This window comes from Myxine glutinosa, chromosome 6, assembly GCF_964187855.1.
Source record: "Myxine glutinosa chromosome 6, kmMyxGlut1.1, whole genome shotgun sequence".
Taxonomy (NCBI): Eukaryota; Metazoa; Chordata; class Myxini; order Myxiniformes; family Myxinidae; genus Myxine; species Myxine glutinosa.
The window spans coordinates 5885914-5911361 of NC_136266.1; the positions used below are offsets into that span (position 1 = coordinate 5885914).

The following is a 25448-nucleotide window of genomic DNA, read 5'->3' on the forward strand; positions in this document are numbered from 1 at the left end:
GCACAGCACAATGCAATACAATGCAACACCGCAACACAACACAACGATGTTCAACGCCACACGATGCTACACAACACAGCACAACTCAATACAACACAGAGCAATGTAACACAGTGCAATGCAACACAGCACAGCACAGCACAACGCAACACAACACAGTGCAATGCAACAGAGTGCAATGCAATGCAACAGAACACAGTGCAGGGTCTCAGTAGTGATGCAATCAGCTGATTGATTTTGTGATTGCATCGTGCTGAATGTGATATATATATATATATATATATATATATATATATATATATATATGACGGGATCCGTTGACTTAGGACTCGAGACTGAGAGAAGGAACAACTGATATATTTATTGGATTCGTCAAACACAGGCTGTGGAGAGCAAAACACGTCGAACAGAAGCTCACAAATGATCAACTTCTCAACAGAATGCTCTGAAATAATTCGATCAAGCTTCACTTTATAAAGGGAATATTGGGGTGTGGCTTTAGCTCACAAGACAAAGAGAAAGATAGAGTGGGCTCATCGGTTACTTCATCCAAGGTCACTCATGGGTAAGCTTTGATAAGATGGTCAGCAATATGCGTCAACATGTTGACGGCTTTCTCATAGAACCCTGTTTTTGGAAAGTACAAAGGGAGTGGATAGTCGTAAATATGCCAACATAAAAGTGATTTGACACAGTCTTGTGGGAGGCTGGAAAGATACGGTTGGTCTTTCACAGAGTAAAGGATAATGCCATCACAGGGCCTGGGCTTTTACAAAGCATATAACTCCTTATAAGGATATAACAAGTTTCCAAAGGCCATGAAAGGAATAAAAGGATTAAAAGTATGCAGAAAGCAATCAAAACAGAACATATACTTGTTTATACTTGGTAATTGGTAAAACAGCAATAAAGCACAAAAGGGGAGGGGGATCTCAAGCCCTATATATATATATATATATATATATATATATATATATATATATATATATATATATATATATATATATATATATATATATATATATATATATATATATACTGAAACGCAAAAGAAACTTACCACCTTTGAAACCTTTAAATATCAACAATAACACTGCGTGTAGTAAATGTGTGAACTTATTTGTGGACAATAGTGTCCTCACTGTCAGACAAAACAGTCACGGATGGTCACTTGAACCTTCAATGGTCACTTCATAGCACAGCTGTTGGACAGCCGTTTTGACTGTCAGTGATTAGCCAAGGGGTACGGGATGATTTTAATGAGCTGCACGTGATGTCTTGATATTGGCTTTAAAAAGGCCAGTGCAAAATGGGCATTTTGACCGAAAGATTTGACCATTTTGACCAACTTCAAAACGACCGAAAACGCAAAAGAAACTTACCACCTTTGAAACCTTTAAATATCAACAATAACACTACGTGTAGTAAATGTGTGAACTTATTTGTGGACAATAGTGTCCTCACTGTCAGACAAAACGGTCACAGATGGTCACTTGAACCTTCAATGGTCACTTCATAGCACAGCTGTTGAACAGCCGTTTTGACTGTCAGTGATTAGCCAAGGGGTACGGGATGATTTTAATGAGCTGCACGTGATGTCTTGATATTGGCTTTAAAAAGGCCAGTGCAAAATGGGCATTTCAATCAACATGCCACGATTGTCAAGGGATCAACGGCAGCGTGCCCTGGGCATGCTGCAAGGCGGACTGAGCTACCGTGAGGTGGCACGTCGCCTTGGCTGTTCACACCAGACGATATCGGCCCTGGTGGACAGAGACACCCTCCACAACTCTGCAGATGACAGACCTCGATCAGGGGAGGCCAAGAGTCACCACTGCAAGGCAGGACAGACAGATGGTCCGAAGTCACCTGCGGGATCGATTCCGTCCAGCATCCCGCACTGCGGCAGAAACTCCGGGGTGTGCAAACCCACGGATCTCCAATGATACTGCACGAAGACGACTGCATGACTATGGTCTGACTGCCAGAAGACCATACAGAGGCTCCGTGATGACGGCTGCCCATCGCCGCAACCGACAGAGATGGTGCCAGCAGCATCAGCGGTGGACCTTGGCGCAGTGGAACGAGGTCGCTTTCAGCGATGAGTCAAGGTTCTGTGTGGACAGTCCTGATGGGCGTGAGCGTGTCTGGAGAAGAACTGGCGAGCGATATGCCGATTGTTGCGTGCGTCAAGCCAACAGGTGGGGTGGCCCAAGTGTGATGGTGTGGGCCGCCATATCAGGCCGGTACAGGACGCCACTGGTGGTTGTGGATGGGAATCTTAACGCCCAGCGGTATGTGGATAACATCCTGCGACCTCATCTGCTGCCATTCCTGCTAGACCACCCAGAACTGAGAACCTTTCAGCATGACAACGCTCGTCCACATGCTGCTCGCTTTACCACTGCATTTCTCCAAGGCGAGAACATCAACACCATGCAGTGGCCTGCGCTCTCCCCTGACCTGAATCCCATAGAGCACCTGTGGGATGAGCTTGGGAGACGCGTAGTTGGCAGGGCCAGGACACGGGCAGAGCTGCTTCAGACATTGAGGACTGAGTGGGACAGAATCCAGCAGCAATCCATCCAAAGACGGGTAGGCAGTATACGCCGATGATGCACTGCCTGTATCCAGAACAATGGTGGCCACACACGCTATTGAAAGGGGACTGACATTGCACCCTGTGCTGTTCTGTACTGTAGAACAAACTGATGAGATGGTGTATCTTGGTCAAAAACTTGACATGTCATCAATAAAATGCCAATGTTTCAATTAGCAATTGTTGGTTTGTTTTATTTTGAACTGTTACAATTTTATTACATTTCAAACAAGTGGTAAGTTTCTTTTGCGTTTTCGGTCTTTTTGAAGTTGGTCAAAATGGTCAAATTTTTCGGTCAAAATGCCCATTTTGCACTGGCCTTTTTAAAGCCAATATCAAGACATCACGTGCAGCTCATTAAAATCATCCCGTACCCCTTGGCTAATCACTGACAGTCAAAACGGCTGTCCAACAGCTGTGCTATGAAGTGACCATTGAAGGTTCAAGTGACCATCCGTGACTGTTTTGTCTGACAGTGTGGAAACTATTGTCCACAAATAAGTTCATACATTTACTACACGCAGTGTTATTGTTGATATTTAAAGGTTTCAAAGGTGGTAAGTTTCTTTTGCGTTTCAGTATATATATACTGAACTATATCACTCATAGCACAGCTGTTGAACAGCCGTTTTGACTGTCAGTGATTAGCCAAGGGGTACGGGATGATTTTAATGAGCTGCACGTGATGTCTTGATATTGGCTTTAAAAAGGCCAGTGCAAAATGGGCATTTTGACCAAAAAATTTGACCATTTTGACCAACTTCAAAAAGACCGAAAACGCAAAATAAACTTATCACTTGTTTGAAATGTAATAAAATTGTAACAGTTCAAAATAAAACAAACCAACAATTGCTAATTGAAACATTGGCATTTTATTGATGACATGTCAAGTTTTTGACCAAGATACACCATCTCATCAGTTTGTTCTACAGTACAGAACAGCACAGGGTGCAATGTCAGTCCCCTTTCAATAGCGTGTGTGGCCACCATTGTTTTGGATACAGGCAGTGCATCGGCGGCGTATACTGCCTACCAGTCTTTGGATGGATTGCTGCTGGATTCTGTCCCACTCAGTCCTCAATGTCTGAAGCAGCTCTGCCCATGTCCTGGCCCTGCCAACTACGCGTCTCCCAAGCTCATCCCACAGGTGCTCTATGGGATTCAGGTCAGGGGAGAACGCAGGCCACTGCATGGTGTTGATGTTCTCGCCTTGGAGAAATGCAGTGGTAAAGCGAGCAGCATGGGGACGAGCGTTGTCATGCTGAAAGGTTCTCAGTTCTGGGTGGTCTAGCAGGAATGGCAGCAGATGAGGTCACAGGATGTTATCCACATACCGCTGGGTGTTAAGATTCCCATCCACAACCACCAGTGGCGTCCTGTACTGGCCTGATATGGCGGCCCACACCATCACACTTGGGCCACCCCACCTGTTGGCTTGACGCACGCAACAATCGGCATATCGCTCGCCAGTTCTTCTCCAGACACGCTCACGCCCATCAGGACTGTCCACACAGAACCTTGACTCATCGCTGAAAGCGACCTCGTTCCACTGCGCCCAGGTCCACCGCTGATGCTGCTGGCACCATCTCTGTCGGTTGCGGCGATGGGCAGCCATCATCATGGGGCCTCTGTATGGTCTTCTGGCAGTCAGACCATAGTCATGCAGTCGTCTTCGTGCAGTATCATTGGAGATCCATGGTTCTCCTGCTGCTCGCGAGTTTCTGCCGCAGTGTGGGATGCTGGACGGAATCGATCCCGCAGGTGACTTCGGACCATATGCCTGTCCTGCCTTGCAGTGGTGACTCTTGGCCTCCCTGATCGAGGTCTGTCATCTGCAGAGTTGTGGAGGGTGTCTCTGTCCACCAGGGCCGATATCGTCTGGTGTGAACAGCCAAGGCGATGTGCCACCTCACGGTAGCTCAGTCCGCCTTGCAGCATGCCCAGGGCACGCTGCCGTTTATCCCTTGACAATCGTGGCATGTTGATTGAAATGCCCATTTTGCACTGGCCTTTTTAAAGCCAATATCAAGACATCACGTGCAGCTCATTAAAATCATCCCGTACCCCTTGGCTAATCACTGACAGTCAAAACGGCTGTTCAACAGCTGTGCTATGAAGTGACCATTGAAGGTTCAAGTGACCATCCGTGACCGTTTTGTCTGACAGTGAGGACACTATTGTCCACAAATAAGTTCACACATTTACTACACGCAGTGTTATTGTTGATATTTAAAGGTTTCAAAGGTGGTAAGTTTCTTTTGCGTTTTCGATCTTTTTGAAGTTGGTCAAAATGGTCAAATTTTTCGGTCAAAATGCCCATTTTGCACTGGCCTTTTTAAAGCCAATATCAAGACATCACGTGCAGCTCATTAAAATCATCCCCTACCCCTTGGCTAATCACTGACAGTCAAAACGGCTGTTCAACAGCTGTGCTATGAAGTGACCATTGAAGGTTCAAGTGACCATCCGTGACCGTTTTGTCTGACAGTGAGGACACTATTGTCCACAAATAAGTTCACACATTTACTACACGCAGTGTTATTGTTGATATTTAAAGGTTTCAAAGGTGGTAAGTTTCTTTTGCGTTTCAGTATATATATATATATATATATATTGTTATGGTTTTCGCGCGACCCTCCTGCCCTTACCAAGGGGAGATTAAGCCCCTTGTTCTATTTGGGTCGTCGCAACCGAGAGACTTGAATCGCCCCTCCCGGGCAGACGCAGGGTAGGGTTCTGGGACAATTCTCGCACGTACCTAAGTACCTACGCCGCCGCGGAAGCGGGGATCAAGCCTTGCACGAACCGCGCGTAATTTGAGTACATCCGAGCGGATGACGTACCACGTGGTCCGTGCAGTTACCTGGTATTGGAACCCGATTAGAGCGATAATTATTCGTACCATGCTAAGTCAATGATGGAAAACACAAAAGCGGTAGAATCAAAGGAATAACACGATTTAATTATTATTTACAATGATTCTGTAGAAAGCAGAGACACAGGGCAGAACTTAAACAGTCTTAGCTTATTCCCAGACACGGGCCCGTTCACACTCACAGGGGGAAATGAAGAAAGGAAACGTTCAGGCGCTGAACGCGCCGGCTTGGTCATCCAGGAACAGCTTCGCCCGGCGTGGCCCTCCTCGGTCACAGCACGTCCCTCAATGAAGGCAAGCAGGTGGCGGGAGGGATCCTTGCAGCGCGTCTCTCGAACAAAGGCAGAGCAGGCAGGCGGGAAAATATACGCGTCTCTCGCACGGCTCGGAGGTTCCTCACAGCACTATTAATCAGCGGCGCGCTTTCACTCGCGTAACTCAATAGAGAGGATCCGCCTCAAGCTCAACCGAGCAATTAACGTGTTCAAACGCCTCTTCCCTCAAATCTCGTTTGGCTTCTTTCAGCGCACCTCTCCTCAGAACTTGTCCAATTCTTAAGCGCCTCTCCCATAACTTGTTCAAGCGCCTCTCTCCCCATAAGTTGTTCACTTCTCAAGCGCCTCTCCCAAACTCGTTCAACTCTCACAAGTGCCTCTCCCCATAACTCGGGTGGGGGCTGAGCGCAAAGGGTTTTATTGGCACGCCCTTAGTCCGCATCGAATGTTCTAACCACGCCTTTTGACGCAGTGCTAAGCCACTCCCTTCGAGCCCTGATTGGTGGCTCGCACTTACCGTCGGCTTCTCCTCCGCCTTCCTTCGGTCTTGCCTCGACTTGTCAGGCCTGCCTCGTGTTAATTTGCACCAAAAACCACAGTATCGAGGCGGCATAAGCAATGGAAGGACCTAACTCTCATTATTCTACTCAATGCAAAACTAACACAGGAAAAGGACTATGCTTACATTTACTAAGACATAACTGAACAATCGCGAGGCTACGTGTTGTTGTATGACTAAACGATGAGGGGGAAATTAACCTTTATTGTAAAAACTCAAAACCGCAAGAATATATATGTATATTGTTGCGGTTTTTAGAACCTTCACTTTATCAAATTTAGTATTAAAATCCTTAATAACCCCCCGTGTACATTTCCCCTTAATTGGCTGTTAATTGTTGCACCTTAGTTAGTCCATGTACAAGCACGTAGCCAATCATAGAACCTCTCTATAGTTATTTATTTAGTCTGTGTATCAGTATAAGGCTCTGTTTTCCACTAGTTGACCTTGCGCTGCACCAAATCAAATAAGATAGATCCCCTTTCAATTGCCCAAAACCTCCATTGCCAACTGTATTGCCAACTGCATTCGCCCTCCATTACGCACGCAGTCAACTCTGGGAAGAAGGGTGTGGCCCCACCTCGTCATCAGGAGAAGGAGTGAGCCAGCCCCGATCAACCAACCAAGAATGAGGGGTTTGGCCTGAGAGGGCGGAGAGAGAACGATCGAGGAGGTTCGTCAAAGTTTCATGGGCGTGGATATATAACCCGTCGCGCAGAGCCCCCACCTCAGTTGAGAAGGAGTTGAGGAGGAATTGAGGAGGAGTTGAGTTGAGCTGGAGGTTTGAAGGTTTGAGGAGTGGAGGAGTTCTGTGGAGAGGTGAGCTGAGGTCTAAGGGAGGTGCGCTGAACCAATTCAGGCTTGCGGTTTTGCCGAGAGAGACGATGCTGTTCAACCAGCCCCTGCGTGCGCGCAGCTTTGACGCGCTGCTACGCGTGAACCAGATTGCGGTGGAGTCGGTGGCCGCTGACTTCCAGCCCCGACGTCCCGTGCGGGATCAAGCTCCAGCCCTGCGTCCAGCTGAACCTTCCTCTCCTTCCAGCCATTCGTTCCTGCCTTCAAGTTCCCCATTCGTGTGAGTCTGCGCGTCGTCTGTCCTCTGTGTTGTCCTGGGTATAAGTTAAGCCTGTATAAGTAAGAATTGCTCTGTGTCCTTCTGCTCCTTCCATTTCCCTGTAAATTACATTTCTTTTCTTCTTTGGGTTTTTGGTGTAAATAATAATAAATCCTGTTATTTCTTACCTTTGGTTCCTTCTTTCCCATCCGATCGCTTTCGTCCTGTCCCCAATTGAGTTCCTGTGGCGCGATTTCGGCCAACGCTTATGAATCGGGTTTAGTCCTTGTTAATGGTTCGAACCGCGGGCTGCTAAAACCGCTCAGCAAAATACCATCTTGTCCGTGGTTTCGAGCGGAGTTACCCACCTGCCTTATGGAGGGATTGGCGGGGGTGTACGGGAATCCCTTGACCAATCGCCTCGGCCAATCCCACCCCACAAGGGAGCGGGGTAGCTTCAGGATTGGAGACGGCCAGTGCAAATAGAAGGGGGATTAACCCCCCCCCCCTTGCTAAGGGGAGCGCCGTCCCTGTTTCAGTAACAATTGGTGTCGGGGAGTGAGATTTGGACCCGAAGTGCGCTTAACACACTCAAAATTTGAAGCGGCCGAAATTCTGTTTAACATCGAAATTAAAGTCACGCCATGGATAATCAAGGCGATTGGGTGCCGGTAGGGGAGTTAGAAGAAGGGGTAGAGTCGACCCAGGACCCCGGGGAGGCCATGGGAATAATGGAGGAGGAAGGCAATACGCATTCGGTAGCGGAGGTTTCAGATGCACAAGATGGCGGCCTCGTGCACGAGGTTTCAGGCGCACAAAATGGCGGCGCCGCGGAGGTCGAGTCCGCGGTGGCGGCTGGGGCCGCTGTGCCAATCGGGTTTGACTTCAGATTATTCCTGACCCAACTGGATGCAAAAATGGAGAAAATGGGTGAACAGTTGGGTAACCAAATTGGGAAGGTAGACAGCAAATTGGGGCAGTTAGACAATAAATTTGAGGGGTTAGACAATAAATTTGAGGGGTTAGAAAATAAATTTGAGGGGTTAGACAATAAATTTGAGGGGTTAGACAACAGGTTTGAAGGGCTAGAAGGTAAATTGGGGGGCCAACTGGAGGACATGGGTAATCAAATTGGGGAAATGAAGGAGGGGTTAACGGGGTTGTAAAATAGAATGGCTGCCCAGGAGAACCAGATGGAAGGGATGAAGAATGGGTTAGGGGGGTTAGAAAACACTATGGAAGGCAAATTGAGGGAAATAGGGGAGCAATCCGCCCGGGAAATTCAATAGATGGGGAATCAGATAGAGGAGGTGAAAATCGGGTTGGAAGGTAAGTTGGATGCCCAGAGGAATGATTTGGAACAGATGAGGGCGGCATCTACCAAAGAGATGGGAGAGATGGGGGAGGAGATAAGGCGAGGTGTGGGCAAAGAGGTCGCGGGGGTATGCGAAGAGGTGAAGCGGGGTGAGGAGCGCATGGAGAAAGAGGTGAGGAATAGTACGGCTAGGTTACAGGGGGGTATAGAAGACCTAGCGTGGGGAGTAGAGCAGCTGACAGTGGGACAAAGGAATTAGGGAAGCAAGTAGAGAAGAATACGGCGGTAATCGGGGGGTTGAAGGCGACACAGAAAGAGATAAAAAAGGAACTTATAGCGACGAAGAGGGAATGTCAGATGGTACACGAGGGGTTGACAAAGAGGTTGGGCGAGGTAACAGAGGCAATGGAGACAAAATAACGGGAAGTAAGAATGCACATAGAGACGGCCAAGGTGGCCTTAGAGGAAGAAATTGAGGAGGCGCACCGGGAAATAAAGGAGGTAAAGCAAAAATTAGAGGATGTGGAAGAGGGGGTGAGCGAAATTAAGAAGAGACGGAGGGAAACTCAGAGGGAGATAAAGGAGCAAGTGATGGATTATGTACAAGGTCTGTGCTCAAATCGTGATGATGTGCTTACTGACCAAATAAAGAGTTTGCAGGTGGCGGAGGAGGAGCGAAGACGAGGTGCCGAGGTGAGTGGTGATATGCTCGGAAATGTATATGGTGTGAGGGGAGATTCAGTGGGCTTGGGTGTTGGTTTAGACCCGGGCGTTCGTGAGAGGCCGCTGGTGAGGTGTGCGACAGGTGCAGAGTGTGTGGAAAGAAGAGGTGTGCAAGGAGGTCCGACTATGGGGAGTGCGGAAGGTATTTGTGAGCCAGAGTGTACCGCGGTGATCGGGTGTGTGCAAGAATGCACCCCCATGAGTGGTACGGAGTATGTACCGGGAGAGAGTGCGCAAGAAGGTGCGTGAGAAAGGTGTGGAACAGAGGTGTGTGTGAGGAAAGAGTGTGTGCCGAGGAGTGAGTGTGCTGTCGAGAGTGAGAGTGAACGCACGACAGAGTGTGGTGGTGAGAGTGACACGGAGTACGAGGTGGTTGTGGCAGGTGAGAAGGAATACACACCTGGAATGGAAGAATGCACACCTGGAATGGTCGAGCGTGTGCGGGAATGTACACCTGAGTTGGTAGTGGCGCGGGTGCGAGAGGGCACATTGAAGCGCGTGATCGGGTGTGCAGAGGAGTGCGCACCCATGGTTGTCACAGAGGATGTGACCGAGGAGTGGGCGCGAGGAGGTGTGTTGATGAAGTGTGCGAACGACGAGTGTGTGTCAAGGTGTGCGGTGGTCAGGTGTGTAACGAAGTCTGTGAGCGGAAGGAGTGTACCTGAGTGGTGTGTCGGAGAAGGTGCAATAACGCAGTGTATGGAGACACCTGGATGTGTGAATAAGGAATGGAACGCGTGGTGTGAGCATGCAAGTGAAGCATCGACGTTAAACGGAGCAGCGGTTATCGACGGTTAGCCGACGCGAGCTCTCGGTTTGCGCCGGGCTTTGGGTACTGCGGGAACCGGCAGGGATCGTAATCACGGCGGTTTCGAAAGAACCGCCGTGTGCGGTCCGCGCCGGGCCTCGCCCTGAACGGTCGCGTCCGCGCTCGGCTAAGCGGAGCGGGCGGCCCGGTGCGAGGGAAGGTAAGAAGGGTCGGGACGGCGACCCGTTCTGGTTGCGGCGTTCCGGCCGGGCGAGATTGGGCCATCGAGCGGGAGACCGAAAGACTCCGCGCCGAGGTGGACCTTGGAATCTCGGCCCGAGTAAACCTCCCTCCCTGAACCGAGTGCCAGACAGATCCAACTGCAGGAAACGAACCACCCGCGTTCATTGCTCGGCTTGGCGAAGCCGAGCTTTGAGCATGTAAAGACGCACCGAGGCTCAAGTTAATGGACATTTGATAGGGATAGGGAATTTGTGATTGGCAAAATTGATGAGCAAAATTTGATTGGCAGATGATTGGCAAATTTTGGGATTGGCAAGAATTGGAATTTGATGGGCAAAATTGATAGTGGAAGATGCCCGAGGTGGTGGGATGGCAAATCCACCATCCCTCCCACCCCGGGGCACATGAGCAATAGTTATGGAGTTTATGGCAGTGTAAGCTCGCCGAGGGAGGGTTTGGATAATGTATAGGGATCTAGAGAAATGACCATAGGTGACAGGAGAGTTAACTAGCAACATGATACCTGTAGTAGGGGACGTAGAATAGATTAGATGGATTATAACGACGAGGGAGCGCAATGGTATAAGGGCGACTGGGAAGCGCAAGTTTCAGAAGGGAGTAGTCAGCTTAGATGATGCAGTGTGGTTGTGGTTTATTGGATGAGGAATTGGTATGGAAGTTTTTGCGGGTGAGCATGTTGAGCAAATGAGGCAATGCTCGTGGATGATGCCGTGTGTGTGTGTTGAAAGTGTATTCAGCAGCGTATTGTGAAAAGTGTGAGGTGATTGTGCATTGTATTGAATGAAGGAAGAAGCCTGGGAGGAAGGAGGGTGCAGGTGGCACCAGGTGTGAGCACAGGTGTGCAAGTGAGTGAACAGGTGTATGGAGAATGGTTTTCGGAATAAATGGTATGGAATACATGGAGTATGGAATGGATGGTGTGGAGTGAGTATGGTGGAAACTGTGGAGTGGAGTGGAGTGGTTGGTGCGAAGGGAGTGTATGGGGAGGATGGACCCCATCACGAATACCCGGGGAGGGTAGTTTAAGAGTTAGGTAGAGGGTATAGGTAAATTGTGGTTGGATATTGGCATCTGTGGTGCGTGTGGAAGTATGGTGTTTGGATGGGTGCATTAGTGACGTGGAAATGGCTGGGCGTGTGGCCTGTTAGTGTGTGTAGTTGAATGGGCACTCCGCCACTGTGAGGATGTTGGCCAGGTGAGGCCGCAGGTGGGCTCTGGGAGCCAGTAGAGTTGTTCAGTGGGGCCCGAGGATCCGGAGGACGGACCCTGGGTAGCCCAGTGCCAGAGAGGGCACCGAGGGGGGTAAGTGCCAGAGAGGGCCTTCCCCAGTTAGATAGGTTAGGTAAGGAGCAGGTAAGCTCGGAGGCAACTGCAGTGGTGGAGGTGTGCAGGTGGGTAGACCTGCTGGGAGAGCTACACGGCTCAGCCCAGAAATTGTGCGAAGGCACAGGGAGTTGAATCGGGGGAGTGAGACCCCATATTGATGAGCACCACAGTTTGGTCAATGGGAATTGGTTTTTAGAACCGCATAGAGTAAGATAGCCAATGGGTTGGCAGGGAAAGACCCCAGGTAGTGTAAAGTGTGTTAAAGTCATTTAGAAGGTAGATTGGATTGAAATCTCCTCACACCATCTACATCCACTCACCTGAGGTGACAGAACTCCACACCATGCCATGTGTTGTTTTATTTTTGTGCAGATGTTTTAGAAATGTGAGACGCATCATGAGGTGGGTGTGACATTGTGCTGATGTTCCATCTCTTCCTCCTTAAGAGGAATTGATGAGAAATTTGAATTTATGGCAAATTTGGTAAGAGGGATTGATGACGAATTAGTGATGGCAAATTTGGTTAGAGGGATTGGTACGAATTTGAATTAGGGGAGATATGGGGAAGACGTGACGCTAGAGATGAATTGTAAATTGTTGTAAATATGGGTAAGGGCAAGGGTGGAGTAGGTGATGGGGGAGGGAGGGGGTGACGTACGGTAGGGACGAGCTTTCTCACTTCGCTCTCCATGCGCACCTCGTTCTGCATTGCCTTGATTGATGTGTACCCTTGCGCCCTTACCCTCGCTAACTCTGCGGCTTTGTCTTCCTTCACCGACCCATGTATCGTGCTCTCTGGGCACTGAGGTGGAGCGTGTGGGAGGCCGCGTCTGTGTGCCCGAATCCCCGCAACCAGCTGCCTGCATCGATGCACCACTTATGGACCACGTTGTTGTGGCCGAGCACCACCATATGGACCACGGTATTGTGGCCGAGCACCACTGATGGACCCCACGTGTTGAGGCCTAGCCCCTCTGCTGGGACCAGCCACGATGGCCCAAGGGAGATCTTGCTTGCGGACCTCGGTGAGGTGGCACCAAGCCCACAGGTGAACCACCCATAGTTGGCCCCTGCTGGCCATAATTAAGAGAAAAGCGGACGCGTTGTGTGCCCTTTTTATTTTCAAACAGGCCGCAAGCAAAGAACATCAAGAACATCGGCCCAGCAGCCAAGAACATCGGCCCAGCTGAGAAGACGTCATCGTTTATTAATAACAAATGTGATGACTGTGCACCGGATGGTGCTTTATGGTGCTTTATGGTGCTTTGGTGTTTATTGGTGCTGGTGCGTCGATGCAGTGCATGCTGTCTCCTCCCTCCCACAGGATTTTCTTTTTGTGTCTCCTGAAAGAGAAAATGACAGGTCCTAACAGGTCCTGGGTTGCGTTTTGTAAATAATGAAATAGTGCAACTTGTACATAATGCTCCCCACCGTCCATGTTTCGTTTGAAAATTAATTCCGCAATTCGGTTAACTGTGGGCGTGAATCTGTTAGGCAGGGTGCAGCGCAACAGCGGGACATATTTATTTGTGTTTTAAAATTGTCGCACTCAGGGTCAGCTTAATTGTAGAGGGAATTACACCTGCGTGTCACACTAAGTTAAAGTTTTGTCGGCCCGAGACGTGCCGTGAGGAATGAGGGTGCTGTGTTGCGGTTTTTAGAACCTTCACTTTATCAAATTTAGTATTAAAATCCCTAATAACCCCCCATGTACATTTCCCCTTAATTGGCTGTTAATTGTTGCACCTTAGTTAGTCCATGTACAAGCACGTAGCCAATCATAGAACCTCTCTATAGTTATTTATTTAGTCTGTGTATCAGTATAAGGCTCTGTTTTCCACTAGTTGTCCTTGCGCTGCACCAAATCAAATAAGATAGATCCCCTTTCAATTGCCCAAAACCTCCATTGCCAACTGTATTGCCAACTGCATTCGCCCTCCATTACGCACGCGGTCAACTCGGGGAAGAAGGGTGTGGCCCCACCTCGTCATCAGGAGGAGGAGTGAGCCAGCCCCGATCAACCAACCAAGAATGAGGGGTTTGGCCTGAGAGGGCGGAGAGAGAACGATCAAGGAGGTTCGTGAATGTTCCATGGGCGTGGATATATAACCCGTCGCGCAGACCCCCCACCTCAGTTGAGGAGGAGTTGAGGAGGAGTTGAGTTGAGCTGGAGGTTTGAAGGTTTGAGGAGTGGAGGAGTTCTGTGGAGAGGTGAGCTGAGTTCTAAGGGAGGTGCGCTGAACCAAGTCAGGCTTGCGGTTCTGCCGAGAGAGACGACGCTGTTCAACCAGCCCCTGCGCGTGCGCAGCTTTGACGCGCTGATACGTGTGAACCAGATTGCGGTGGAGTCGGTGGCCGCCGCTGACTTCCAGCCCTGACGTCCCGTGCGGGATCAAGCTCCAGCCCTGCGTCCAGCTGAACCTTCCTCTCCTTCCAGCCATTCGATCCTGCCTTCAAGTTCCCCATTCGTGTGAGTCTGCTCGTCGTCTGTCCTCTGTGTTGTCCTGGGTATAAGTTAAGCCTGTATAAGTAAGAATTGCTCTGTGTCCTTCTGCTCCTTCCATTTCCCTGTAAATTACATTTCTTTTCTTCTTTGGGTTTTGGTGTAAATAATAATAAATCCTGTTATTTCTTACCTTTGGTTCCTTCTTTCCCATCCGATCGCTTTCGTCCTGTCCCCAATTGAGTTCCTGTGGTGCGATTTCGGCCAACGCTTATGAATCGGGTTTAGTCCCTTGATAAACGGCTCGCGCCGCAGTTCGCTTCGCTCGGCGCAATTAGTCAATTACGCTGCGGCACGAGCGGAAGCATTTCCTCGCTGACGGCCGGTGGTAATACTTAGGTATTAAGACTAATTGGGCTTACGACCCTACGTACCATCTGCCATCAGTGACGTCATACTTCCAGGACTGGGGGAATCGGCCAGTGTAAAGGATAAGAGGATTGACCCCCCCCCCCCTTGGTAAGGGGAGCGCCGACCCCAGAACAGTAACAATATATATATATATATACATACATACATACATACATACATACATACATACACGTACATGTCGATGTCGAAACAGTTGCAGCTCAGGATTAATATTGTAAAGGATTGCACAATGAGCAGTAAAATAATTTAAATTCTTTATTAAAAGCCTGACGTTTCAAGAGCAAACTAGTTCTATTCTTCAGAGGCGTTGAGTGTGGTGTAGTGGTGAAACCGCCGTTGGGGACGGTTCATGTCATGGATTGGTTCACGTTATGGACAAGTCCTTGCCAATCAGTGGGATTCCTTGCATTCAAATGAGTGCCGTTTTTGACGTTGTAATTGATTGCGTTGTGTTTTGTATGTGGGATGTAGGTCGATGTGTCGGTTGAGGGAGTTTTTTTATCAGAGTGCCAGGCCTCGATAATCTCGCGGTTCACTCTCAAATATTCTGTACCAAGGATCGTGGTCTGATTCCATGAGAATGTGTGATTGTGTGTGTGTGTGTGTGTGTGTGTGTGTGTGTGTGTATGTGTGTGTCACAACCAATGACAACCTGTCTTGTCGTCGAACAGCACGTTGGTGTTCAGTTAGCCTTGTGGTTAAGCGTTTGGATGTTTGGCCCACATCATTGGCTTCACAATCTTCACATTGTATGTTGTAGATGACATTCCTTCTCTCAAATTTGTTCATGTGGTCTTTTGGCTTTGACAGCTGTGCTCGTAAGGATGTTTGTGGTTTGTGGGTGATGTTGATGTTGTACTCATGTAGAATGCGGCTTGTGCTTTTGGAAGCATGTTGTATGTATGGAAGTGCCACCGTGTGTGGAGGTGTGGTTGTATTGTTTTTGCCGTAGTTGGATTTTCGGCGACAAGATTTGATAAATGCGTTTGGATAGTGATCTTCTTGCAGTAGTTGAGTGACATGCAGCATTTCCATCCGGCGTTGTTCACCGCACGGAGTATTGCGTGCGTATGATCGAGTATTGCATGTAAATGATCGAGTATCGCGTGCAAACGATCGAGTATCGTGTGCAAACGATCGAGTATTGCGTGCGTACGATAGAGTATTGTCTGCGAACGATTGAGTATTGCGTGCATACGATCGAGTATCGCGTGCAAAGGATCGAGTATCGTGTGCGAACGATCAAGTATCACATGCAAACGATCGAGTATTGCGTGCAAACGATCGAGTATTGCATGCGTACGATCGACTATTGTGTGCGAACGATTGAGTCTTGCATGTGAACGATCGAGTATTGCATGCAAATGATCGAGTATTGCGTGCGAATGATCGAGTATCATGTGCGAACGATCGAGTATCGCATGCAAACGATCGAGAATTGCGTGAAAACGATCGAGTATTGCATGTGTACGATCGAGTATTGCGTGCGAATGATCGAGTATCGCGTGCAAACGATCGAGTATCGCGTGCAAACGATCGAGTATCGCGTGTGAACGATCGAGTATTGCGTGTGAACGATCGAGTATTGCATGTGAACGATTGAGTCTTGCATGTGAACGATGGAGTATTGCGTGCAAACGATCGAGTATTGCGTGTGAATGATCGAGTATTGTGTGTGAATGATCGAGTCTTGCGTGTGAACGATCGAGTCTTGCGTGTGAACGATCGTGTCTTGCGTGTGAACGATCGAGTCTTGCGTGGAACGATCTAGTATTGCGTGCGAACGATCGAGTCTTGCGTGCAAATGATCGAGTCTTGCCTGTGAACGATCGAGTATCGCGTGCAAACGATCGAGTACCGTGTGCAAACGATCGAGTATCGCGTGCAAACGATCGAGTATTGCGTGTGTACGATAGAATATTGTGTGCCAACGATCGAGTATCGTGTGCGCATGATCGAGTCTTGCGTGCAAATGATCGAGTCTTGCCTGTGAACGATCGAGTATCGCGTGCAAACGATCGAGTACCGTGTGCAAACGATCGAGTATCGCGTGCAAACGATCGAGTATTGCGTGCGTACGATCTAGTATCGCGTGCAAACGATCGAGTATCGTGTGCGCATGATCGAGTATCGCGTGCAAACGATCGAGTATTGTGTGCCAACGATCGAGTCTTGCGTGTGAATGATCAAGAATTGCGTGTGAATGATCAAGAATTGCGTGCGAATGATCGAGTATCGCGTGCAAACGATCGAGTATCGCGTGCAAACGATCGAGTATCGCGTGCAAACGATCGAGTATCGCGTGCAAACGATCGAGTATCGCGTGCAAACGATCGAGTATCGCGTGCAAACGATCGAGTTTCACGTGCAAACGATCGAGTTTCACGTGCAAACGATCGAGTATTGTGTGCAAACGATCGAGTCTTGCGTGCGAACGATCGAGTCTTGCGTGTGAACGATCGAGTCTTGCGTGTGAACGATCGAGTCTTGCGTGCGTACGATCGAGTCTTGCGTGTGAACGATCGAATCTTGCGTGTGAACGATCGAGTCTTGCGTGTGAACGATCGAGTATTGTGTGCGAACGCTCGAATATTGCGTGCAAACTGTGCGGGCTGGCCAGGCAGTCCCACTTCACTGTTATTGAAGGGGTATTTTATCCCGACAATTTTTCATAAAGACAGGGGGGGTAGGTGGAAGATATTATAATCGGCTCCTGTCTGCCCATCACTCCGTCACGCTATCTCCTACTAAATGCGTTTTTGTGCAGAAAATCACCAAACTTGGTCGTTCCCAAATTGCATGAGCAGTGTCATGTTTGGGCCCACCACCTGGGACGGGATCAAAATCCGAAAAATGCAACTACGGCACATATTTCAGTTGAACTTTGTATATGCAATCAACATCGGGAGGCACATAAAAATGTGACGTTTTTTGGATTTGACCCCAGGTTCATTCCCCAGGGGGTGGGGACCTCGAGTCACAGGTGTCAAAACGGGGAAATTAACTCCAAATGTGATATTGGCTCATTCTGGAACCTTTTGCCAGGGAAACAGCAACAGTAGAGAGAGGAGGGAAACATCAACAGTCGCGAGAGAGGAGGGATACAGCAACAGTAGAGAGAAAGAGGAGGGAAACATCAACAGTAGATTTGAATGTCAAGATCAAGGCAGAGTTGGATAAACAATGGGTGTGGGGATGAGAATGGGGGGGGGGGGGGGCAGGAGAGGATGCATGGAGTGGACAAGATGGATACACAAGGAAACTGTCTGGAGCGAAAACTAGAAATTCCAAAGGAGGATGAATTCGATTGTGGTTGGGATTGGGTGGGTTAGGGCGGTCAGGGGGGTGGTTGACGAGGGTATAAAAGATCATGATTCCGGATTGGGGACATCTGAGATGGTGTTGAACAGCTGTCTTGAAGAACTGGGGGAGGGGGGGAGGGGGGGGGGGGGAGAATGCGATTGAAGAGAATGTGAAAGTTGGTTGCACAGTCAGGAAAAGAGAGGAACAAATGAGTGGAGGTGAGCAGTGATCCTGGATTTACAGTCGTGGCCAAAATATTGGCAACCTTGCACCTTTTTCAAATAATGCACCATTTCTTCCAGAAAATTGTTGAAATTAAAAAATATTTTGGTATTCACATTTGTATTTCTTTGGTTTGCAGTGGAACAAAACAAAAAACATTAATAAAAAAACTACTAAATCTTAGCTTATTCCACACAGAAATCCTAAAATGGCCCAGACAATATTATTGGCACCGTTTAGAAGTTGTTAGACATAATTAGATTTCAAGCAGGTAATTCTCTTTTACTTTGGAATTGAACTCACCTGTGGTGAGTTGCAGGTGCCTGCAAAATAAAAATCACTCATTAAACCAGTTTGAATAGAGAAAACGAGTCATTCTGTTGTTTTGTGTCACTGTGTGCACCACAATGAGCATGGAGAAAAGAAAGAAAACCAGAGAATTGTCTGAGGAGGTCAGACACAAGATTGTAGCCAAGCATGGACAATCTCAAGGCTACAAGTCCATCTCCAGAGACGTTGATGTTCCTGTGTCCACCATACGTAATGTTATCAGGAGGTTTAAGGCCCATGGCACTCTCGCCAACCTCCCTGGATGTGGCCGCAAGAAAAATATTGATCGAAGATTGCAGCGAAGGATTGTTCGAATGGTGGAGAAAGCACCTTGATCAACTGCTAAACAGATTCAATCTGACCTTCAGACACAAGGTACGATGGTTTCAACTCACACCATCCGTCGCCAACTCAATGAAAGGGGAGTCTATGGTAGGAGACCCAGGAGTACCCCACTGCTGAGAAAGCCCGACTGGAGTTTTCCAAAACACATCTGAACATGCCAAAATCCTCCTGGGATAATGTCCTGTGGACAGATGAGACCACATTAGAGCTTTTTGGTAAAGCACATCATCTCTATGTTTACAGAAAACAAAATGAAGCCTTCAAAGAAAAGAACACCTTCCCTACAGTCAAACTTCCTTCCCTAAAGTCAAACAAAATGCCTTCCCTAGTCAAACATGGAGGAGGTTCAGTGATGTTTTGGGGTTGCTCTGCTGCCTCTGGTACTGGGTGCCTTGAATGTGTGCATGGCATCATGAAATCAGGAGATTACCAAGGCATTTTGGAGCGCAATGTTCAACCCAGTGTCAGAAAGCTGGGTCTCCATCGAAGGTCATGGGTCTTGCAGCAGGACAATGACCCCAAACACACGTCAAAAAGCACCCAGGAATGGTTCAAGACAAAACGCTGAACTGTTATGAAGTGGCCAGCAATGAGTCCAGATCTAAATCCCATTGAACACCTGTGAGGAGATCTGGAAACAGCAGTAGGGAGAAGGCATCCTTCAAATCTGGGAGAACTGGAGCAGTTTGCACAAGAAGAGTGGGCCAAACTGCCAGTAGAGGTGTAGGAAGCTCATTCATGGCTAAAGGAAGCGCTTGACTGCAGTTATTTTGTCCAAAGTCCGTGCTACCAAATATTAAGTCTCGGGTGTCAATAATTTTGTCAATGCTATTTCTTTTTATTTTCTGATTTAAAAGGATAAATTCAGTTCTGAATTAAAAACAAAAGCTCTGTAATATTATTAGTGAAATAAAGAATTGTGGAGACCAAATACTTTTGTCAATTTCAACTTATTTTTTCGAAAAAATTGTGAGTTATTTGAAAAAAGTGCAAGGGTGCCAATATTTTTGGCCTCAACTGTATATAATTTCACCAGAAGAGGGTTGATGGTGGACCATGTGTGTTCTGCAGAAACTGGAAGTGGGTGGACGGGGCACAAAGCATGGAAATAGCAGAGCGTGCAAAACCAAAAATGGAAGAAGACAGAGAGACCACCGACCTGTCTGTGATGGGATAGTAATAGGCCCATGGACCCAGCTTCATCACGGGAGATTCTAATGATCTTGAAAGCCTTGGTTTCCATGGCGACAAGCTGAGCAAGGTGCGAGGCAGGGGAGCCATCTCAGAGGGGAGAGCAGTACTCCATCAAGCTGTGGATGAAGGCTTTGTACATGGATAGGAGCTCAGGTATTCCAAGGATGGACTTTGTACGACGGACGATGCCCAGTTGGTGGCTGCCTTTGGCGGCCGACTTTGAAATGTGGTTATGGAGGCCTACTTTGAAATGTGGTGTTTGAGGCCTACTTTTAAATGTGGTTTTGGAGGCCTGCTTTGAATTGTGGTTATGCAAGCCTACATTGAAATGTGGTTTTGGATGCCTACTTTGAAATGTAATTATGGAGGCCTCCTTTGAAATGTGGTTATGGAGACCTACTTGGAGGCTAACCCCTGATCTAGCAGAGAAAATGGCCGTAAAATGCCTGTTGTTGTTTTGTTGTTGAGGCCTACTTGGAAATGTAGTTTGAAACTTTGACCTTGACTCTCGATTCCTGACATGATTTGATGTCTGCCCTGCCACCATCAACGTTGCAGTTAAGTTCAGATCTGAGTGTTTTACTTCGGTCTACAGTAGACCGGTTCCTTTGAAGGGTCATGTCTGCAATTCCACGAGTAGTTTTGTTTGGTTTTGTCGATCATAAAGAGTTCGTCTGTCCCAAGACCCAGAAGAGAAAGCACACATACAGATAGATGATCAACATCAGGGGGGTCTTCGTCAAATTCCGACGATTCGGACGCGATCAGAGACTTTGTAGTCTGACAGATCAAACTGCAGCAAGATGTCGATCATGGAATTGGTAGTAGTTACGGTGTTACACTGTGACTCAGTTTTGATATTTTATGATCTTTATTTATATTTAAGCTCAAATACATTTGTTTGTTTTTTGCCACTTTACAAAACACACTCAGCATCGGACTCGGATTCAGAGTGGGAATGACAAGGACTCGGACTCGGAACTGCTGGACTCGGACTCTGTCTCGGACCAGGTGGACTAGAGTCTAGACTACAACACTACAATACACACTTCTTTGATTTGTGACTGGTCGTGCAGGCTTCTCTGATTTGTGACTGGCTGCTCCTAAACTTCAGCCGCCAAAGAAATGCCATACGGATTCAGAAGTTCGAGGAGGTAAGTATTGGATGAGGGAGTGGAGTGGTTGTGTCGCTAAAGGGGAATGGAGGAAATGGAGTGTCAGGTAGTTGGGAGTCGTCATGGTGACCTTTTATGGAAAGGAAAAGGGATGGATACATTCGAGATGGAATGTCAGTGGATCGGATGATGTGAAATATCGGCGTGTAACATAAAGTTGGATATTTGATTCCCAAACGATTGTATTGTGTGTGAAGGTCTCACAGGGAAAAAGCGCCAGTGCAACCCCAAGTATGGTCCAGGCTGACTCCGATGACCTGCTGAAGCCAGGAACCTCCTCCGTCCTCAACTCTTTGACCAATTAATACTCTTGGCTGTCATTGTTCATTGTCTATCCCAAATGCTTTATAACTCTTTGTCTTTACTCCTTTGCTCCCTTCACTTTGATCTCGCATGTTTGTCTTTGCCATCCATGATCCTCACAAGTTCTTGCTGTTTTGTGTTGTCGAGTTGCATGGTGTAACTTGCGGAGAGCTTACTCGTTTCATAATGTCACACTACGTCCATCTTGGACTTCATCTACTGATGTTAACTTGATGTCAGCGCAAAAAACTTTCTTTCTGAAATGTTCTCAGCAAACTGAACGTGGTTTTAATTCATCTGCTGATCCCCAACAGTTGAAACCTAATGTTTCTACGAAGTTACCTGAACCTGGAGATGCGGATGGTTGAAGACACTTTGTACGACAGTGGAAGTGTCTCCATCCTCGTCGTATTCAGGTTATGGGGGTCATTGCAAAAGCTCTGTCTCCACACTTGGAATTTTTTCAAAGTAAAGATCTCGGTGATCACAAAATTTTCTTTTTATCGTCTCATTATTTACTGACATGTCCGGTAAATACCAAGTTTGTCATGGTATTTGTTTTGTTTCATCAATGGGAATGGCTCCTGGTACCAAGAACCCGGCCGTGGCAGAAACCTTCAGTAAAAACCTGATATCCCAATTCTTGTTAAATTTGTGGTGATGAGGAATGCACCTAAAATCCACCAATAAATTTTGGAAATTCTTCCTAACAATTATCCACACTTGATAGCAGTTGAGCAAGATTATCATCCTTTTCTGTGAAACAAGATGGCCGTGCACAATGGAGTTCATACAGACAGGCCTTCGTCGGACAATGTGAGGAAAATGTCGCTGTTATTACAGAACATTTGCTTCCAGGTTGCGATGTCACGATGCAAGAACTAGCGACAGAGTCAGCAATGCCCCAGTCCACAGAGTATCACGTTGTCACTGTGGATCTGAGAAAAAAAAGAAAGTGATGGAAAACAGGTGCCACAGGCCTTCATGGAGTGGCAGAAAGTGATGGAAAACAGGTGCCACAGGCCTTCATGGAGTGGCAGAAAGTGATGGAAAACAGGTGCCACCGGCGTTCATGGAGTGGCAGAAAGTGATGGAAAACAGGTGCCACAGGCCTTCATGGAGTGGCAGAAAGTGATGGAAAACAGGTGCCACAGGCCTTCATGGAGTGGTAGAAAGTGAACTGGCTTGATCTGGATCAACAGCATCTCCAGTGTGTGTCGAGAACGTGACGTTTTTGGAATGTAACAATCCTGGGGATGAAACGTGGTGCCATGACTACAACCTACCACCAGAGTTTCATTCAGTATGGTAGAAAGTGCTGGCTTATCAACCTACACAAAGGGCCAAACACTGAGACGATAGACTGGTTGTGAATTTGTGATTTCTGGTGGTCGGTTGTTTGTGAAATTTTTGAAAAATTTGAATTTGTGAAAATTTCAATTTCTGGTTGAAAGATTCGTTGTGGTGAATGGTGATTACGAACATTTTGCTTTTCCTCATCATACGAGACCAGCGTGCAAAATTCCCAGTGCAAAATGCAACTCTTCTGAGCAACTTGAACTTACCCAACAACAATGTGGAGGCGATGCGTGCAAAACATCATGTCCGTGACCTGTTTGAGCCCCGGGACTGGGAACGTTTGCTTCACCCACCATGGTAGCCGATTTGAAGTCCACGCAACTTCCACTTGTTCCTCCAAATGAAAACCGAGCTTTGGGAAACACCATTTTGCATCCACTGAATACGTTAATAGAAGCATGCCTGCTCATTTAAGGATGCTTCGGAAGGAATTGCGAGCAAAAGGAACTGTGATTCTGTGATGAGGTCGAAACGTTTGCTGTCCGCTGGGAGAGGAGAATGGAGATTATATGGAATAATGTGACACAAATACGATTTCGCAATGGTACGATGTCTGATATGTAGGTGAGAAGACAGAACTTTTGGGATGACCCTAATAGAGTTTTATCAGGGCCAAGATGAGCCAGTGGTAGAGTAATTGAGGGACCCGATGTTGGAGAATGCTACGTTATTCCAAGGCAAATTTGGTACACGAGGACAACCAGAAATAGTGGAAATACTGGCCGCTCTTCCATGGGAATAGTGGCTCCTCTTCCATGGAAATAGTGGCTCCTCTTCCATAGGAATAGTGGATGATCTTCTATGGGAATAGTGGCTCCTCTTCCATGGGAATAGTGGCTCCTCTTCCATGGGAATAGTGGATGATCTTCCATGGGAATAGTGGCTCCTCTTCCATGGGAATAGTCGCTCCTCTTCCATGGGAATAGTGGATGATCTTCTATGGGAATAGTGGCTCCTCTTCCATGGGAATAGTGGATGATCTTCCATGGGAATAGTGGCTCCTCTTCCATGGGAATAGTCGCTCCTCTTCCATGGGAATAGTGCCTGATCTTCCATGGGAATAGTGGATGATCTTCCATGGGAATAGTGGCTGCTCTTCCATGGGAAGAGTGGCTCCTCTTCCATGGGAATAGTGGCTCCTCTTCCATGGAAATAGTGGCTCCTCTTCCATGAAAATAGTGGCTCTTCTTCCATGAAAATAGTGGCTCCTCTTCCATGAAAATAGTGGCTCCTCTTGCATGGGAATAGTGGCTTCTCTTCCATGGGAATAGTGGCTCCTCTTCCATGGAAATAGTGGCTGATCTTCCTTGGGAATAGTGGCTCCTCTTCCATGGGAATAGTGGCTCCTCTTCCATGGGAATAGTCGCTCCTCTTCCATGGGAATAGTGCCTGATCTTCCATGGGAATAGTGGCTCCTCTTCCATGGGAATAGTGGCTGATCTTCCATGGGAATAGTGGCTCCTCTTCCATGGGAATAGTGGCTCCTCTTCCATGGGAATAGTGGCTCCTCTTCCATGGGAATAGTGCCTGATCTTCCATGGAAATAGTGGCTCCTCTTCCATGGGAATATTGGCTTCTCTTCCATGGGAATAGTGGCTCCTCTTCCATGGGAATAGTGCCTGATCTTCCTTGGGAATAGTGGCTCCTCTTCCATGGGAATAGTGGCTTCTCTTCCATGGGAATAGTGGCTCCTCTTCCATGGGAATAGTGGCTGATCTTCCATGAGAATAGTGGCTCCTCTTCCATGGAAATAGTGGCTCCTCTTCCATGGGAATAGTGGCTCCTCTTCCTTGGGAATAGTGGCTCCTCTTCCATGGGAATAGTGGCTTCTCTTCCATGGGAATAGTGGCTCCTCTTCCATGGGAATAGTGGCTCCTCTTCCATGGGAATAGTGGCTCCTCTTCCATGGGAATAGTGCCTGATCTTCCATGGGAATAGTGGCTTCTCTTCCATGGGAATAGTGCCTGATCTTCCATGGGAATAGTGGATCCTCTTCAGGGGATAGTGCCTGATCTTCCATGGGAATAGTGGCTTCTCTTCCATGGGAATAGTGGCTTCTCATCCATGGGAATAGTGCCTGATCTTCCATGGGAATAGTGGGCTCCTCTTCCATGGGAATAGTGGCTCCTCTTCCATGGGAATAGTGCCTGATCTTCCATGGGAATAGTGGGCTCCTCTTCCATGAAAATAGTGGCTCCTCTTCCATGAAAATAGTGGCTCCTCTTCCATGGGAATAGTGGCTGATCTTCCATGGGAATAGTGGCTCCTCTTCCATGGAAATAGTGGCTGATCTTCCTTGGGAATAGTGGCTCCTCTTCCATGGAAATAGTGGCTGATCTTCCTTGGGAATAGTGGCTCCTCTTCCATGGGAATAGTGGCTCCTCTTCCATGGGAATAGTCGCTCCTCTTCCATGGGAATAGTGCCTGATCTTCCATGGGAATAGTGGCTCCTCTTCCATGGGAGTAGTGGCTGATCTTCCATGGGAATAGTGGCTCCTCTTCCATGGGAATAGTGGCTCCTCTTCCATGGGAATAGTGGCTCCTCTTCCATGGGAATAGTGCCTGATCTTCCATGGAAATAGTGGCTCCTCTTCCATGGGAATA

General features: G+C 47.7%; 1 protein-coding gene across 1 annotated transcript in view; it reads left to right on the forward strand.

The window, feature by feature from the left end:
- Positions 1 to 22188, forward strand: part of LOC144892559 (P2X purinoceptor 4-like) — a 218736-nt gene extending 196548 nt beyond the window's left edge. Inside the window, exons 12-13 of the mRNA XM_078779581.1 lie at positions 21084 to 21161; positions 21380 to 22188. Coding sequence (XP_078635707.1) covers positions 21084 to 21161; positions 21380 to 21487 — 186 coding nt within the window. The 3' untranslated portion in view covers positions 21488 to 22188. The remainder of the gene's footprint in view (positions 1 to 21083; positions 21162 to 21379) is intronic.
- The last annotated feature ends 3260 nt before the right edge of the window (positions 22189 to 25448 follow it).